Source organism: Peromyscus maniculatus, chromosome 6, assembly GCF_049852395.1.
Source record: "Peromyscus maniculatus bairdii isolate BWxNUB_F1_BW_parent chromosome 6, HU_Pman_BW_mat_3.1, whole genome shotgun sequence".
Classification (NCBI taxonomy): domain Eukaryota; kingdom Metazoa; phylum Chordata; class Mammalia; order Rodentia; family Cricetidae; genus Peromyscus; species Peromyscus maniculatus.
This window is the reverse complement of record NC_134857.1, coordinates 125,268,071-125,286,729: the sequence shown is the minus strand read 5'-3', so window position 1 is coordinate 125,286,729 and position 18,659 is coordinate 125,268,071. Positions and strand designations below refer to the sequence as shown.

The 18,659-nt window shown below is 40.7% G+C and overlaps 1 protein-coding gene across 1 annotated transcript in view; it reads right to left on the bottom strand.

Moving 5' to 3' along the window:
* Col24a1 (collagen type XXIV alpha 1 chain) overlaps window positions 1-18,659 on the bottom strand; it is a 274,801-nt gene that overhangs the window by 18,037 nt on the left and 238,105 nt on the right. Inside the window, exons 54-57 of the mRNA XM_042280059.2 lie at window positions 17,496-17,531; window positions 17,356-17,382; window positions 4,852-4,917; window positions 3,721-3,889 (exon numbers count right to left, since the gene is read on the bottom strand). Of these exons, the coding sequence (XP_042135993.1) occupies window positions 3,721-3,889; window positions 4,852-4,917; window positions 17,356-17,382; window positions 17,496-17,531 (298 nt within the window). The remainder of the gene's footprint in view (window positions 1-3,720; window positions 3,890-4,851; window positions 4,918-17,355; window positions 17,383-17,495; window positions 17,532-18,659) is intronic.

Here is an 18,659-nt window from a genome sequence, read left to right as displayed (position 1 = left end):
GGTATTGATTAAATCTGGTTTTATCCTGGAATATTTTGTTTACTCCGCCTATGGTGATTAAGAGTTTTGCTGGGTATAATAGTCTGGGTTGGCATCCATGGTCTCTTAGTGTCTGCATGAGGTTTGTCCATGATCTTCTATCTTTCATAGTCTCTATTGAGTAGTCTGGTGTTATTCTGATGGGTTTGCCTTTATATGTTACTTGGTCCTTTTCCTTTGCAGCTCTTAATATTTTTTCTTTATTCTGTGTGTTTAGTGTTTTGATTATTATGTGGCGAGGGGACTTTTTTTTTGGATCCAGCCTATTCGGTGTTCTGTAAGCTTCTTGTATCTTCATAGGTATTTCTTTCTTTAGGTTAGGAAAGTTTTCTTCTATGATTTTGTTGAATATATTTTCTGTGCCTTTGAGTTGGTATTCTTCTCCTTCTTCTATCCCTATTATTCTTAGGTTTGGTCTTTTCATGGTGTCCCAAATTTCCTGGACGTTTTGTGTTAGGACTTTTTTGTCTTTATTGTTTTCTTTGACTGACGAATCTATTTTCTCTATCGTGTCTTCAGTGTCAGAGATTCTCTGTTCCATCTCTTGCAATCGGTTGGTTATGCTTGTTTCTGTAGTTCCTGTTCGTTTTGTCAGGATTTCTATTTCCAGCATTCCCTCAGCATGTGTTTTCTTTATTGTCTCAAATTCATTTTTCAGATCTTGGAATGTTTCTTTCATCTGTTTAATTGCTTTTTCTTGGCTTTCTTTAATTTCTTCCCATTTTTTGTTCGTTTTTTCTTCCATTTCTTTAAGGGAGTTTTTTATTTCCTCTTTAATGGAGTTTTTCATTTCCTCTTTAAGGGAAGTTTTTATTTCCTCTTTAAGAGAGTTTTTTATTTCCTCTTTAAGGAAAGTTTTTATTTCCTCTTTAAGGTAGTTTTTCAATTCCTCTTTAAGGAAAGTTTTTATTTCCTCATTGAGGGAATGTTTTATTTCTTCTTTAAGGGCCTCTATCATCTTCTTAATGTCATTTTTAGGGTTGATTTCTTCTGTTTCTTCTGTCATGGTATGTTTAGGTCTTGCAGGTGTAGAATCACTAGGTTCTGATGTTGCCATATAGGTCTTTATGTTGTTGCCTGTATTTTTGCACTGGCGCCTACTCATCTCTTCCTCTGTGAGGTGCAGGTGGTGTCTGTGTCTGAGAGTGCCTCTCTTGTTCTAATTTTTAGTCTTGGTTTAGTAGGGGTTCTTGGTTAAATTGGTGCTTTTGGGCTATTTCTTCAGGGGCTGCTGATTTCGATCGGTGAATTATATACTTATGATTCTGGTGATCTGGTTTGGTGTCTGGGTAGCGCCTTCTTCTGTGTTCTCAGGTCACTTTTTGTTCATTTGTCAACTCCTCAGCTGATCTTGTTTCTTCAGACTTTAAACTGTAGGCATCTGAATCCTCTCCCAGATGGGTTTCAGCTGAGCAGGGTAGTCTCACCAACACCTCCAAGTTGTTGGGTTTCACAGGATCAGCAGCTGGGCCCTGGGTTTTCCTCAGACGGAGTGTTCAGATTCGTTCTGGTTCTGACCCACGGAGATAGCTTCTTCCCCAGATGTTGGGGTTAGGGGTGTCCCTGTTCCAAGCTGTGTCTGCTTGTCTCCGTCCCTGGGCCTGTTTACCTCTGCGGTCCGCCGCCGGGCCTGTATGTCCCTGTCAGCTGCCGCTGGGTCTGTCTGCCTCTGGGGGCCGCCCCCGGGCCTGAATGTCCCTGTCGGCCGCTGCACGTCTACCTCAGCAGGCTGCCGCTGGGCCCGTCTTCCTCCACAGGCCGCTGCCACAGGCCTACCTGCGTCTGCTTGTCTTCGCCACCGGGCCTGTCTACCTCTGTGGACCGCTGCTGGGCCTGAATGTCTCTGCGGGCTGCCGCCGGGCCTGAATATCTCTGTCGGCTGCCGCCACTGGGCCCGTCTACCTCGGCGGGCTGCTGCTGGGCCCGTCTACCTCGGCGGGCCGCCGCCGCAGGCCTACCTGCGTCTGCTTGTCTCTGCCGCCGGGCCTGTCTACCTCTGTGGGCCGCCGCTGGGCCTGAATGTCTCTGCCGGCTGCTGCCGGGCCTGAATGTCCCTGTCGGCCGCTGCCGCCGGGCCCGTTTACCTCAGCGGGCCGCCGCTGGGCCCGTCTACTTCTGTGGGCCGCCGCTGGGCCTGAATGTCTCTGCTGGCTGCCGCCGGGTCTGAATATCCCTGTCGGCTGCCGCCGCTGGGCCCGTCTACCTCCACGGGCCCCCGCCGCAGGCCTACCTGCGTCTGCTTGTCTTCGCCACCGGGCCTGTCTACCCGACATAGTTTATCTTAAATCTATTTTATGAGCCTTATATCTTTATGAGCCAAAGGGTTCTAATTCAAAATTAGCTCTGCCCCAAGGGCATTGCTTCTCTCTCTAGTTCTTTCATTCAAGTTCTGCCCTGGCCTCATAGAGTTGGGTGTGGGAAGATGTCTCTTCTGCTGCTTCCTCCAGATCATTTTCCTGAAAAATGTTCTCCCTTGAGACATTCTATGTTGCAATGATTACCATCATGTTATATCATCTGTTATCATTTCCCAGGGCAACTACTGAAAATATTTGAATATTTACATTTCTGTCTTGTTATTACTTTCAGAAAAATCTATGTATAACCTCATTGTTGGTATTAAAAAAAAAAAACCCACATCAACACTACTCCTAACGCCTTGGCCCTTCTGCTCCTGACACTCCAATTTCCTCTACTCCAACCATTAACTCCCAAGGCTGTATACCCTAACCTGTACTACCTACAACCCTACCTTCTCAACAATTCCATCCCTTTGCTTCTTCCTGCTTACTCCTTCTAGTATCTTTATTCAATAGTTTCTTTGATTCCATCAGGACCGACTACCCAATGACGTCACCAGTTCTTGATGTCCTCCTGCCCCTCCTGCAGTCTCAAGTTCAGAGTTCTCTCCTCCATTGAAGGACATTACTCAGACAAGCTCTTAGTTCCCTTGCCCCCATCTCTTCATTGTATTTGTCTTACAAAATCCAATCCTAAATAAGAGTCATTTTCCTGACTAATCTATAGAAAGCAAAACTGGCCTGACCAGACTCACCTTAACTTAACATGTTCAGGGAATTAAGTTTTTAGCAAAGCAAAAAGACATACTATTAACTATACAGGTGATTATAAACTAAAAACGAAAACAAAATGACACAATTTTTTGGCAGTTAGTGTTTCTCTTCCTTAAGTGGTGATTGATCCTCTGGGTTTAAGACATTTCCTTAATGATTTTCTCTAAACCTACTTTTATATTCCTGACCAATGTACTTGAACAGGATGAGAAATTCTATTTTGATGTTTGCTGATTCTAGTTGGGGGCACATTTAAATTCTATTGAACCACATTGTTAGGGAGTGCTGTAGAAGAGAATTTATGATTTTTTTAAAGTGTTGTCAACTTTGATGGCTTTGAATTACCAAGGACTAAGATGTGTTCCTGTCTGTCACCCCTAAGGTCAGCCTTCCCTATATCATGTTCTACCTTGCAAATACAAAGTATAAACAAAGGACATGGGACCGAGGTGGTTTCAGAAATATATCCTCCTCAAAGACTATTTCAGTTTGATGACATTATAATGGCTTTTGCTGATGTTTTATCAAAGTGACTGAGATTGGAAGTAAACACATTGCAGATCTCAAATGTTCTGAAATGAAGAAATTAAACATGAGAAGGACTTACCATCTGAAACCTTGTACTCACAGCTGAGCAAATCCTTGCAGATCCGTGCTGGGTTATCTCGTGTGCCCAGAGGATTCTTGATGCTGCTCAGTAAACTGCTAAGGTAGGTCAGGGTTTTGAATATTTCTGCACTGGGGTTGATTAAAGTCACTTCAGTATTCTGGTAACTCTGCCAAGTCATCACAAGAATCATATAAGCAAGAAACCCCAATAACAATCTGGACAAGGCAGAATAAGACTGTGATCCTAATTGCTGAGAATAGGGTAGAAAGTATATATCTTTATATCTAAACATGGATATCTGCTTACTAATCCTGGATCCCAATAGGAGGTCAGAGTTTAGTTTGTAAGTTGACAAGAGACTTAAGGATTATTATGCCTATTGCATCATGCTTTTTAAAACTCCATATAAAATAATCAGTTTAAAATTTTATTTTAAACTTTATTGTAAAACTTTCAAAAAATCATACACTGAAATTAATCAGAACCAAAGACTATTTAACTTAATGATCTTCTGCACAGTCAGAATAGCCATCCTGAGGCTGTGGAGCTTCACACTGGATCATATACTTTTACTATCAAATACATTTTTATGTACTTATCTAACACCCAAAATGAAAAACCCATGACAGGGTGAAAACTAGAAGAACAACTAGCTTTCTATTCTCATTCATAACTCATGTCCACTATCCACATGGAGTTTTCCTCAGACCTTGATGTTTAGCTTTTTGAGTTTTCTTTTCTATGTGTTATCCTGGACATACACATACACTTGCTATGTATATACATAGATGATTGACCAGATTCAACAAAGGGGGAGAACATGCTTCTTGTTCTTTCTTTCTGAGATTAAATGAAATGAGTGATCATGACAAGTCTTATTGTAAGAAATATGGTTAATTTTACTTTACTATCTTCCCAACAGTACAGAAGCGCTTAAAAAATAAGTCCTTTAAAAGCCCTAGATGTTTTGCTTTAAATATTTTTCTTATGAAACATCCTGTGCATGTATTTCTGTTTTATTATACTTGAAAACAGTTTCAGATTTTCTGTTTTAAATACAACCTTTGAGATAATGCCACATTTTAGCTTTCAATAAACTGCCAATATAAATAGAGACAGATATATTACCTCCATCTGCAGTGCAGAATTTGATGCAATCAGGGATTGAATAGCAGCATTGATATCCATTAGTCTCTGTGTAAAACAAAACCATTTGAGATTGCAATAAGATCAAGACAGTGTTCTGAAGAACTCTGTGTTCAGTATGTTCTGGGAACCTTGCTGTTAAAGTCTGCTAGATTGATCTGAATGGAATCTGCAACTCTTATGATGACAGATCTTGCAAATAATGGCTAGCTATTTTATATGAAAAACAACATGCAGCCTTCATCCTGACCCCACAGGTCTCCTTCAGACAGGACCTGGTCTACAGCTTACTAATGGGAGCTGTGTGTTCTGCTGCATGGAAGTGTGAGTACATCATTTCTCAAATGGAAGAAGAATGAAACACAACCCCTCCATGTAATAAATTGCACACTGAAGAATAAATAACTGTAGTAATTTTTAACAGTTCCATTCTTGGAAGGAAAGTAGAATAAAATACTGCTGTCCCGAGGTAGTCACCGCAAGATCCCAATCTGATACTTTTGTGGTCTTAAAAACAATTTCTGAAGTTGGAAAATGTACCATTAGTCCCAAAAGAAATAACAGACAAACTCAATCTGCTCCTGCATTTAATAAAAAGGTATTTTAAGAGAAAAACTCAGGATGACCATTTGTAATAGTCTTTTTATAATTAAAAAAAAAAGTCTTGGAAATGAAGAAGCCTAAGCTGTGGGAAGGCTCTGGAAATCACATCTGTAAGTGAGGTAAGCCATCTGATTTGTCTCAGAAAGATTATGATACTGGGATACCTTATTTGCAGGCCCATAGGATAAAAGCTGCTTATCAACAGTTCATTCTCAAGTCGTGGCTGGTAATTGGAAAAGCCATTTAAGATGATGGAACAATCAATAAAGAACACTCCCCCCCCTGTCTGCACATGTGGTTTTCATATTGGAAAAGGATTCACTCATTCTGCATACATGTATTTCCAAACATTATGGTAAGTATTGAGGGGAGAATGGTAAGCAAGGAAGAAAATTGTTCCAGTGGAGGTTAATGTTAGAGGAGAAACAAGCAGAGATCACCTGATCTAAAACCACACGATTATATTCTGTTATATGTGCAATGGAGGAAAAGTGCATGGGGCTATGAGAGAAATCGGTGAGCCAAAACCGGGGAATGCAAGACATCGGTGAGGGAACATTTTCTGGTGGTAGTGATATCTGAGTAGAAATAAAGAAGAGAAGAATGGTTAGGGAAAGGGAGAAGAGCTTCCCAAGCATAAATAACAAGCCTAGATAAAGTCCATGAGATATGACCTGTTTAAGAAGCAGGAAAGGTTAGGCTAAGAACTTTTTCTGCAGATTAACCAATCCTATAGTTTGAGACAAAGTCTTGCTATGTAACTCAAGATGTCTTTGAACTCACTATCCTCCTGCCTCAGCAACCCCCATTACTGGGATTATTGGCGCATGCCACCATTCTGGCTCCTGGTGTTGATTAAAAGTATTAGTTAGAAGACCTAGCACAGTGGCTCTCAAGCTCTTTAGAATTAGAAGGCTCTTGGACTTTTAATATGACTGAGTGGGACTGGGGCTGTAATTCAGGAGTAAAGCACTCTCCAAGCATACATTAGGCCATGGTTTCCATCTTCAACACCATAAAACACACAAACCAACCAACCAGAAGTATAATTGAGTATCTTAAAAGACTTGCTTGTATGAGTTATAACTGTTGGTATTTGCCAAAGTAGAGATATAAACATAAGATTTAAAATGACTTATTAATTGCTTAAAATAATAATACATCGATTATATAATAAAATCACCAAAATATTCTTATGTATTGTTTTTATAAAACAAACAAAAACTCATAAGTATGTTGTTGCCTTATGCTTTTACACATCTTTGATGTTTAGGTTAATGATGAAAAGTAAAAGCTCACATTTATTTCTGTAGTCAATGGATTTGTTGTTTCTTTTTACTATTTCTAATATTGTTTTGACTCAGATCATTAGAACAGCCATTCTATTTCATAAAACTGGGCACTGTCCACTTTTAGAATTATAAATAAGAGGCAAAGGGCTTTTAAGCTAAATTTATTACAATTTTGAGTTTGGACAAAGTCAACAGCCTGCAAAATTTGATAGACACAGAAGGAACAGAACAGGACCGACGTCACTTCAGTTTTACTTCCTGGACATCATCATTATTTGACCTTTCTAGTGGTTTCCTGGAAGACATCTAAGACTATCTTCATTTTACCCAATCCAACAGTCATCCAGTGCAACACAAGGGTATCCATGGGAGCATTTCCTAACAGTATATGCAGTGAATGTTTTAACTTTGTCTAAAACAGTAGAGAATGAAGCAACTACTGGGATAACCAAAAGTTTCCAAGAAAAGCTAGAGAATGTGATGTCTTAGAGACTTTCAAAAGTTGTGACCATATTCCAGAGTCTGAAACTTCATGCGATGTTAGCACTATATATGTGCTCAGAGTCCCGAGAGATGCTAAGCTGTTAGCTTTGGCTGATCTGGAGGCTCTGTCACAGCAGTGAAGATTAAGAGCACTGAAATGGTACCACAATTACCCACAGATCCTATTAGCAAAATGGTAGCCTTATCATCCTTGGTGTCCAAGAAAATCTAGTAGGAAACCTCTTACAGAAATTAGCTAAGCACTAAGCTCAGCAGTGACTTCAATGTTCACACATAGCAAAGAATGTAGAGATTACATGATTCAGAAATGTCAATCAACAACAATGAAAAGCAACAAGAATAATTTAGGTTGAGGGCAAGAATATGATTTCTAGGGATGTGACATTGTACTATGCAAAACATCTTCTTTTCAATAAGAACACACTTGCTTCTGTATATCGGGATTCTACATCTTCAAGTTCAAACAAACATGATCAAAAGTATAAAAAATTTCATCTGTACTGGACACATACAGACTTTTTCTTGTTATTCTTACCTAAACAATATAGTGTAATAAATAGTTCTATTATGTTGTATTTTATAAGTAATTTCAAGATAACTTAAAGGTTAAAAGGAACATTTTCAGATGATTTAAAGGTTGTAGGTTTTATGTACATTATATGCCAATTTTTATAAGGAACTCAAGCATTTGTGTATTTGAGTATTAAAGGGAGTCTTTGACCAGTTTCCCCTGTGAATTCCAAAAGATGACTATTACAAGACATGCAAGAAATAGGTTAGTGTGGGCACTAGACAAGAAAACAAGCAGTCAATAGAAACTCTCTGAGGGCTCAGCAAGGTGGCTCAGGAGTAAAACTGTCTGCCCCTAAGCATGATGACCTGAGTTCAATCCCCAGGGCCCACATGGTGGAGGGAGAGAACTGGTATAGCAAGTTGTTCTCTGAACCCTGCCAGTGCAGACTGACACCTGTGCTCCTCCTAAAATAAAGTTAAAGAAGGAACTGCCAGTGAGAAATCTCAGACTGTGTAAGACAAAGACATTGACTTAGCAATGTTTGAAGAATTAAAAGGACCTGTTTTTATAAGATTAAAGAATGGTGAATACATTTTATTAAATAAAAAATTCCAATTGGAGACAGAAATTACATCGAACAGGCCCACACAGAAACTCTGGAGCTGAGGAGCGTAGCTGAAATAAAGACTTACTGTACAGACCCAACGATAGATTTTAGTGATGAGAAGAAAGCACCAGTGACTCTGAAGATGATCTAGTCTGAGTAGAAAGGAAAAAAGAGTGAAGCTGAATAAACACAAATTTAGTGTCTTGATGGACATTGCCAAGCAACCATAGGTGTAATGGGAATAAAAAAGAAGAAAAAAGGGGGCCTGAGGGCTGGAGAGATGGCTCAGAGGTTAAGAGCACTGGCTGCTCTTCCAAAGGTCCTGAGTTCAATTCCCAGCAACCACATGGTGGTTCACAACCATCTGTAATGAGATCTGATGCCTTCTTCTGGCCTGCAGACATATATGCAGGCAGATCACTGTATACATAATGAATAAATAAATCTTTAAAAAAAAGGGGGGGGCCTGATATTTGAAATAATGGCTATAACCATGCCAAATTTGATGAGAAACATTAATATACACATTTAAGAACCCCATGCACTTCCCTCACTCTTAAGGAGTAAAATGTTGGGAAGTTGGGGCAACAAGATCATTAATTTTAGCCTGGGCTACATAGTGAGTTATAGGAAACCTCAGCCATTTAGGAAGACAGTATCCCAAACAAACTAAAACAAAGAAAACAAACAGAATGTTCAAAACTATGGACAAAAATAGAATGTTAAAGTCAGAGCTAGGAGAGGTTTATCAGCCCAGAGACATTCAGAGTAATAAATGACTTTGTTCAAAACCCATAGAAGTGAGAAGGCAGTGTGGCAGGGTGTGGAAAGACAGGTGAAATGTTCAAACACGAAGGAAAATTAGGACATTTTCAGATAAACAAAAACTGACATGTTTTAACACTAGTCTGCCTTGCATAAAAAAAAAACCCAAAACCTAATGAGGAACTAGAGGGTTGGCTCAGTGGTTAAGAGTCTTTGTGGCTCTCACAGAGGACCAGAGTTCAGTTCCCAGCACCTGTATCATGTGGCTTACAACCATCTGTAACTCCAGATCCAAGGGATGTGGGACTTTCTTCCAGCCTCTTCAGGCAACCTCACATACATGAAGAGTTGGACATGGTAGCATTTGAGGCCTTCGATTCAGTCCAAAATATTGCCTCACCCACTCCAAAAGTAGAGAGGACACTTTTGCTGGGTGTAGTGATGCATGCTTACAGCCCCAGTATTGTGAAGGATGAAGAGGAGGAGGATTGAGCCTACAGTGTAGCCTAGGCTACACTGTGATTCTAGGTCATCTTGGGTTACTTAGCAAGATCCTGTCTCACAATGCCAAACCACTGGGCTTAGGCTCCACAATCCTGCATTTTGATTGGTTGTGGTTTTCTGTAGTGATCTCCATCTGTTGCAAAGGGTGGTTCCTTTGATGAGGGTTGAAGAGTACACTTAACTTGGGTATAAGGACAAATGTTTGTAGGTTGTTGTTAGGGATTATGCTGGTTTAGTAAATTAGTGGCTGTACAGCTCCTCCAATATTGGGGAAAATTATAAAGGCCACTCCACGTAGTTAAAAGTAAGATTTATTTAGTGGATGACTCACAAATGAAAGAATGGATAGGTCGCGGGGGTCTGGGGAAGGCGTATAGCAATCCAGCGGTGTTCTCTGGAGCTCTGCACAATCAATCTCCACCGTCCAGGGTCCAGGCGCAGAGAGAGCGCCCCGAGCGAGCGCTTGCCCATCCAGCTCCTAGGTTTCCAGCACCTCCCCTCGCCCCGCCTCGTAGGCGTGACAGTTGCCAGAGTCTCAATGGGGGTTGGAGCTTCCAGATCCAAACTGGAATGGCTACCCACTACACTCCAATATTGATGACTTGACAGGACTGAGTAGCTAGCTAGATTTCCCATACTAGGCATGGTCTCCTTCTTGTTGAGCAGGTCTTAAGTCTGGGGACATTGCAGATGAGGTAACAGGAAAATTGTAAGAGCCAGAGGCTCAGGGAGTTGGCTGTGAAACTGTGCTTTCTAGCCATATCAGAAGCCAAACCCATAAGGTCTCACTATCATGATTTCCCAAACATGAGCTGAACAAGGATGACACCAATGAACATGCCAAAGTGGATGGAGAAGAGTCCACGAGGTCTCAACTCTACACAAAGAACTACAGACAACTGAGGAAAGCTGAGATTGGGAGAGGTGGCTTTTCCTGGGGAAGAACTAGCAACAGGCTGTGTAGTGCTAAATGGTCAGCCCTGAAAACGAACACACAAGGAGCATTCTATGAATGGAACGTGTTTTATTTAGGAATGTGTGTATGTGTGTGTGTACACCTATCTGCATGCAGTAATAATCAGTGTAGAAAGAGACCATGAATATGAAGGAGTGTGGGGAGGGGTGTATGGGAGAGTTTGGAGGGAGGAAAACAAAAGGGAGAAATGTTATAATTATATTATAATCTTAAAAATAAAAACCAAACCAAACCCAGAAAAGGAGTGCTTAATGGGAAGTGGGCAGCTGTTATGGAACCCACTGTAGCTCTTTCTCAAAAGTTTAAATATAGGATTGCTATGTGATTCAACAATTTCATTAACAGCTATGCAACCAAATGTGTTGAAAACAGGGGCTCAGATATTTATATATCTGTGTTCATGGTATTATTATTTAAAGTGTCTAAAAGATGTGTGCATTGTAAGCATTCATCTGGATAAACCAAAAGTGTTGTGTAAATTTAATGGAATATTAGTTAGACTAAACATAATTAAATCTGATATATGCTTGTAACATGGTGAAAAGTCCAGTTATGTTAAGGGGAGTAACTCAGTCACAGAAGAGCAGCTAGTGCATGACTAACTCATGTAAATACCTAGATTAGTCAAGTTCATTAAGACTTGGTGGTTGTCGGGGCCTTGAGAGAAGGAAAACTGGGAGTTAATTGTTTAGTAGACACAGTCTCAGTTTGGGAAGCAGAGAAGGGTTCTCGGTGGTGACCCTGGCTACAAAACTGTAGATATTATTAAAGCAAGAAGTACATTTACATGTGCTAACAATGGCAAAGGCCGTGCTATATGTGGCACCAAAACGAAAAATACCATGTAAGTATGCTGGTTATCCAGCAGAGTTTGGGTTGGGAATGTCTCCCAGAGGCCCACATATGAAAGATGTGGTCCCCAGTCTATGGCGCTGATGGATGTGGTAGAACCTTCAGGAGATGGGCTCTCATACAATGAAGCTAGGTCATTAGGAGTGTGACTTTGGGGACGTCAGTCTCTGACTCTCACCTTGTTACCCTCTGATGATCTGTGATGTCATAGGCCCAAAGCAATGTAGCCAAGTGGCTACTCATAGAACCTCGGAAACTTTGAGTCAAAATAAACCTTTACTCCTTCAAGTTGTTTAGCTTATGTGCTTTGTCACAGAGAGTGATGGAAGGAAAGCTAATTCCATCTCACCTTTGGGGATTGGTCCTAAGGCTATTCTACATATGTTAAAAAGATAGGTATATTGACAGGACGTTTGTAGAAATTGTATTTACAAAAGATTGGAAACAATTCAAATGTTTATCAACAGAAAACTGAATAAAGAATGACAAGATATTCCTAAATGACTGGTTCATCTTCTTTGAGTATATGTGAATGAAGAATTCATTAGGACCAGTAGAGGCTGGTACTTAATTAATGTGAAAGTACCCACAATCTTAATCATGGCAGTTCAATGAGAAAGGCAATTACCTTTTGGAACAGACATTAGAAAACAAAGACATTCCATAGGACTTAGTTCTTATGACTTTTCTTTGCATTCTTCATATTTCTACAATCCCTAGACTATTCCCAAAGCCCAGTCTACCCTTTGGCACAGATTAGGAATTCAGAATTATGAACTTTGTTATTTTTCTCATTTGTAGACCCAGACAGATTGAATTAAGAGGATTTTGGGGAAGTCATTCGTAACAGCTCAGTGTCCACATCTGAGCCCAGAACTTTCATTTGGAGCTAGGTGTGGCGGCAGACACTGTAATCCCAGTACTCAGGATTAGGAGCTCAAGGTGAGCCTGGGACAGTGTTTCCAAACAGAGTGACAGAAAAACCTCTAAGTTCAGTTAAGGGATTAAAAACCAACCAACCAACCAACCAACCAAACAAACAAACAAAAAAACCCCAACTTTAAAAAAAATGTACTCTAGTTTAAGAGAACATAATATAACAAGAAAATCACTTAATATTTTAAGCCGGGCGGTGGTGGCGCACGCCTTTAATCCCAGCACTCGGGAGGCAGAGCCAGGCGGATCTCTGTGAGTTCGAGGCCAGCCTGGGCTACCAAGTGAGCTCCAGGAAAGGCGCAAAGCTACGCAGAGAAACCCTGTCTCGAAAAACCAAAAAAAAAAAAAAAAAAAAATCACTTAATATTTTAAACCGCCCACATCTGAGTATAAAGCTGTCATTAAATGCAGGGCCAGGATCCAGAATGAAACAAAACAAAGCGGCTTCCTTGTGTAGTCTACTTAAAGAGAGTGAGAGAGATTATCATGTGAAAATCACCTAAACCATTTTTTACAGACAAGCACATTCAGTAGGAAATAGAACAAGGGGGAGCAGACTGGTAACTAGTGAGGGACCTCACAGGCTCAATGACAGGAGCTAGATGCATTTCATTACACTGTGCCAGAATATAATCCTCCCAGCTCTCTCCCGTGTTCATGTGAGTGACACACAGATCCAGCCTGGGCACTTCAGGGTTTGGGGGATTGTTGCTTTTTGGAGTTCTGAAGTCTCAAGGTGGGTGGATGGTGACTTTGAAGGACTAGGAATCAGCTTAAGGCCTTGACCCTCTCTGGTGGAAGCACTTCTGGCCTCAAAGCCAGGACCTCTCTGCCAACTCTCAGCTCACCTCTCCAGGACTCACAGTTGACCCATGAACTAGGAGAGATCAGCTGAAATCCCTTGTCACATTTACTGAGTCTTATTGATTATTGTCTACATATTGCCACACACAGGAGCACACACCGAACGCACGTGCATGCACGCACACCCACATTCCCATCCTGCTCCTCCTTTAGCATGTGAAGAGCTATTTCTAGCTTCCTGGGATAAATTCCTTCATTGCTTTCTAAGTATCATGCCACAGGCAGACACTTGGGTCTAGTCCTTACCAGATCCTCACACTCACATCATCATCAACACATACTTCTTTCCTGGACGTGTTAGCTTTTTACTGTACTGTAGGACTGTGAGTCGACTTAACTCCATGGGCCTTCGATGGAGGTGGGGTGGGGGTGGGGAGGCTGGGTTAGAGTGTCTTAAACTTCTTTCATCTTGCCCCACAGTAAGAAATTTTTACATCATGACAAGGTTCACACAAAAACATAACTGACAAATGGTTTTGTAAAACCATGTCATGCTCACTAGTAATGATGTGCTGAGGTTTTTTGTAATGGTTGATTTTTATTGAGCTAAGAGTCATATAACATGAAATTTACTAGTTTTATCATTTTAGAATCTACAGCATTAGATTTGTAATGTACAGCCGTTGCTGGTAATTTCAGAAAATTTTATCACCCTGGAAAAAAAAACCATGCCCATTATGTTAGTCATTCCTGCTCCTAATATGTATAGTGTGTGTGTGTGTGTGTGTGTGTGTGTGTGTGTGTGTGTGTGTGTAGGTATATGGGATGTGTGCATGAAGTGTATGTGTGGGTTTACACAGTCACCTCTCTCCGTGTGTGTGTGTGTGTGTGTGTGTGTGTGTGTGTGTGTGTGTATGTAGGTATGTGGGATGTGTACATGTAGTGTATGCATGTGTTCACATAGTCACTTTTCTCCATATGTGTGTGTGTGTGTGTGTGTGTGTGTAGCATCTGTGTGTGTGTAGTGTGTGTATACACGCACATATGATGTGCAAGTGAGGGCAGGAGGAAGATGTTGATAGTCTTCCTCTAATAATCTTACTTTTTGAGACAGGGTCTCTCCCTGAACCTGAGGCTTGACGTCTTGTCTAGGCCGGCTCCCTGCCCAGAGAGCTTCCAGGATCTGCACATCTCTGTCCTTCCAATGCTGGGTAACAAATGCTGGTATCGATATCTAGCTTTTTAACATGGGGGCTGGGGATTTGAACTCAGGTCTTCTTCTTTCACAGTACACACTGTCACCCACTGAGCCATTTCCTCAGATCTACTTCCTATATGTTCTATTACAAAAGAGTATGATAGAGGCTCACTAAATTGGTCTCATCTTCCACTGATTAATGAATCCAATTTGCATTCTGAAGTAGCAACATACACCACACACACCAATGCTATACATATATACACACATATATGGAGAGAAGTGACTGTGTAAAACCACACATACACTACATGCACACATCCCACATACCTTACCTACCTACACACACACACACACACACACGCACGCGCGCGCGCACACACACACACACACACACACACACACACACACACGCACGCACACACTATACATATTAGGAGTAGGAGTGACTAACATAATGGGCATGTTTTTTTTTTTCCAGGGTGATAAAATTTTCTGAAATTACCAGCGACGGCTGTACATTGCAAATCTAATGCTGTAGGTTCTAAAATGATAAAACTAGTAAATTTCATGTTATATGACTCTTAGCTCAATAAAAATCAACCATTACAAAAAACCTCAGCACATCATTACTAGCGAGCATTACATGGTTTTACAAAACCATTTGTCAGTTATGTTTTTGTGTGAATTTTGTCACGATGCAAAAATTACTGAATAATTACTGAGAGGACTTCTAATCCTTTGTTTTATTTCTGAGACAGCATTACACTATGTTGCCCAGCTGACCTTGAATTTGTCATCTTTTGCTTCCCTAGGAATGTGCACATGTTACTGTACTTACCTGGGGCATCTGCTTCTCACTGTGTCCTCTTATCTCCTCCAAGTGAAACCCTTTCCTTAGAGGATGCAAGAGATCTGACATGTGTGTGTGTGTGTGTGTATACATGGCACATCTATTCAACAAATGCTTATTAAAGGCTCGATCAGGAAATAAACATAAAAGTAAGTGTGGATGAAAAAGGGAGAGCTATCAGTTCTTTCTCAGGATGCAATGAGGAGATGGGATTACGAAGATTCAAGGAGGCTGTAACCATTGTCATTTAGACTTCTGCTACACAAACTCTAGACTTGTTGACATCCCTGCATTGGCCTCTACAAACTGTGTGAAGAAATTTGCTTTCACATCTGACAAGAATAAGGAAGACAGGGTAGAGAAAGAAAGCAAAGAAGGAACCAATCAGGCTAACACTACGGAGCACTTCTTCTTTATCAAGCACAGGTACTTTTTAGTTTAAGCTTCTTAATAACTCCTCAAAGTATCTATTCATATCCACATTTATGTTCTCAAAGAAGAACATTTTCATGTGTCTATTTCATTTCAGCTGTGTAGCAACACATAGATCTTCAGCTGAGACTAGGGAATATGCCTCATTACTAGGTACTTAAATACAAAAATTTTCTCTACAGCCTTCTAGTTTGCCATTCATTTTGTGATTCTTCAGAACTGATTTTGTTTCAGGATGACAGCTACAATTTCTCAAAGCTATCATAAGGTGGGAAGGCCATGGACAAGGACAAAAGATAACCTACAGTCCAGGCATTGCAAGGACAGAGAGGACAAGAGGAACAGAGAGGCAGAGTGTGGATGAAAGACACGTGACATTGCTGGAAAATCAGTCCCAGCCGCAGAGCAAAACTGAGGGAAGAACAGAGCTCCCAGTCTGCCGAGTGGGAGCCCCGTGGACAGCCACCCAGAACTATCCTGAGTTAAACGACACAAGAACAGCATGTGCAAATAATTATGGCTTGGAAAGCGAAGGCTGACTGACCATTGCTTGGAGCCATTAGTGGATGTCAACTGGGAAGGAAATGTGATCACTCGCCACTGTATGTGAGCAGGAGACCAATGGAATGAGGGATGGTTGAGATTGGGGATATAGGGAGACTCCCAATAAGAAGCATGGGGTCAAAGAAGTCTTAGAATATGACAGTAGACAAGAAGAGAAACTAAACTTAGAATATTGTAATGTTAGAGATAACAGCCAAAGAAATAGAAATGTTATTTAAAACGAGCATAGCATGTTTTAGGCTGTGGTAGTTAGATCAAAAGCAAACACATGAGACGTCTGATGGTTTTTCCATACTAGCAACTGACAAAGATTCATGTAAAACCTAAGAAGAGAACTCTGATTCAAAAAAAATAAGATTTAAAAGAAAGAGCCCGGTACCAGAAACAAGAAGAAATTGAGTACTTATCATGTACTACCCTCTGTGCTGGAGGCTCTCCTACTGTTTAATGTTCAAAATGAACCCAAAGCAGGAACTATATTCTCTCTTTTCTAGATAAGAAATATAAGGCTTGGATTTCGAGTTCTCATAGTTGGGCTGGCTTAGCAAAACGAACTATGGTATACCAGAAGGACAGGATGCCTTTCAAAGTTTAAAGTTCACATGATGGGGGTGGAGAGACAGCTCAGTGGATAAGAGCACTTGGCCGTCAAGCATAAGAACGTGTTAGCCACAGTCCCCACATTAAAATGCAGGTATGCTTGAGCAAGCTTGCAAACCCCAGCTGTGGTGACAGGGTAGTACTGGTTACCAGCCTACTTCTAGTGAGAGAACCTGTCTCAAAGGAATAAGATAGATAATAGAAAAAGGAGAGTTGACGTCCTTCTTTGCCCCCCCCCACACCACAACACATACATACAACACACATACAATAGTCACATACAACACATACACATGCACATACAATAATACACACATACAGCACACATACATACATGCATACAACACATATACATATCACACAGACACACATACATACAACTCACAACCCCCTCTCACAAACACACCCACACACCCATAACCTCCTACCCCAGAGTTGATATGCTGAGACAAAACAGAATGAAACCAACCAAGATAACTTACTCTTGGACCAGGTGCTCCAGGTGGACCCTGTAACATATTCAAAAAACAAAATGAAACAAACCAAAACCCAGCTGGTAAATATCTCAAAACCAGGCAGCTGAATATTAATGGCAAACAGATATAAACATAAATGAACTCACAGGAGGTCCTGGTTGACCCCTTGGTCCTTGGGGACCCTAAATGAAAGGAAGAGAAAGCACAATATATAGGTAATTTGCTTTTGGTTTGATATTAACCAAGATCCAACCTCTGCCATTGCCTATTGATGTTGTGAATATGTAAATATGTTTCCATATTTAGAAACTCTTGCTTTAACTATGACCCACAATTCTGAACAACCTGGAAATTTAATTTTTGCGGGGGGGAGGGAACTACTTGCTTATTTTAACAAATTAAATAAATTGTGATGTAAAATCTTAATACAGTCTAAGCTATTTTTTAAATATATATAATTTATCTATTTATATTTTTATGTACATTGGTGTTTTATATGCATGTATGTCTGTGTCAGGGTGTCATATCCCCTAGAACAGGAGTTACAGACAGTTGTGAGCTGCCATGTGGTTGCTGGGAATTGAACCTGGGTCCTCTGGAAGAGTAGCCAGTGCTCTTAACCTCTGAGCCATGGCTCTAACCCCATCCTAAGCTATTTCTATTTGCACCACCTAATCACAAAAGCTAGAAACTTCATTGTTTTTTATGTATTTTTCCTTCATCTATTTCTAAACTGTATCCTTGTAAACATTGCCAAATTGGTTCTTTATTTTCAATGTAAATCACACATTATGGCTTAATACCTGCATCCCCCAACCTCTGAATAATGTCTTCATTTTTAGCCTGCAATGGGGCTTTTGAGATGTAATTGGGTCATAAGGGTAGACTCTCTAAAGAGATTAATGCCATTATGAAAAGAAGCAGAGAGATGATCTGCTCTCCTCTGTTCCAGGATAAGGGTAGAAACTGGCATTCTGTAAGCCAGGAATAGATCAGTCTGTTCATCACACTAATGCCATTCTTTTTTAGAAACTGGAACCAATCACACTACTAGTCATCCGGGGCTCTCATTCAGAGGTGAAGTATAAACTTCTTAGTAGTATGGCTCACCATCCATCCTGAGCTCCTTTTATGTGCTGTGTTTCCACGTCACACATCAGAAAACAGAACAACTGAGTAACCAGCGAATGAGGAGCAGAGGTAGTACCAAGACCTAAGTCAGCTAAATACAGAAGTGATGTCCTTAGACACCTCATCCTGTTGCCTCCTCTTCAAGGTGAGGTCTTTATCAATACATCCTCCACACCTTT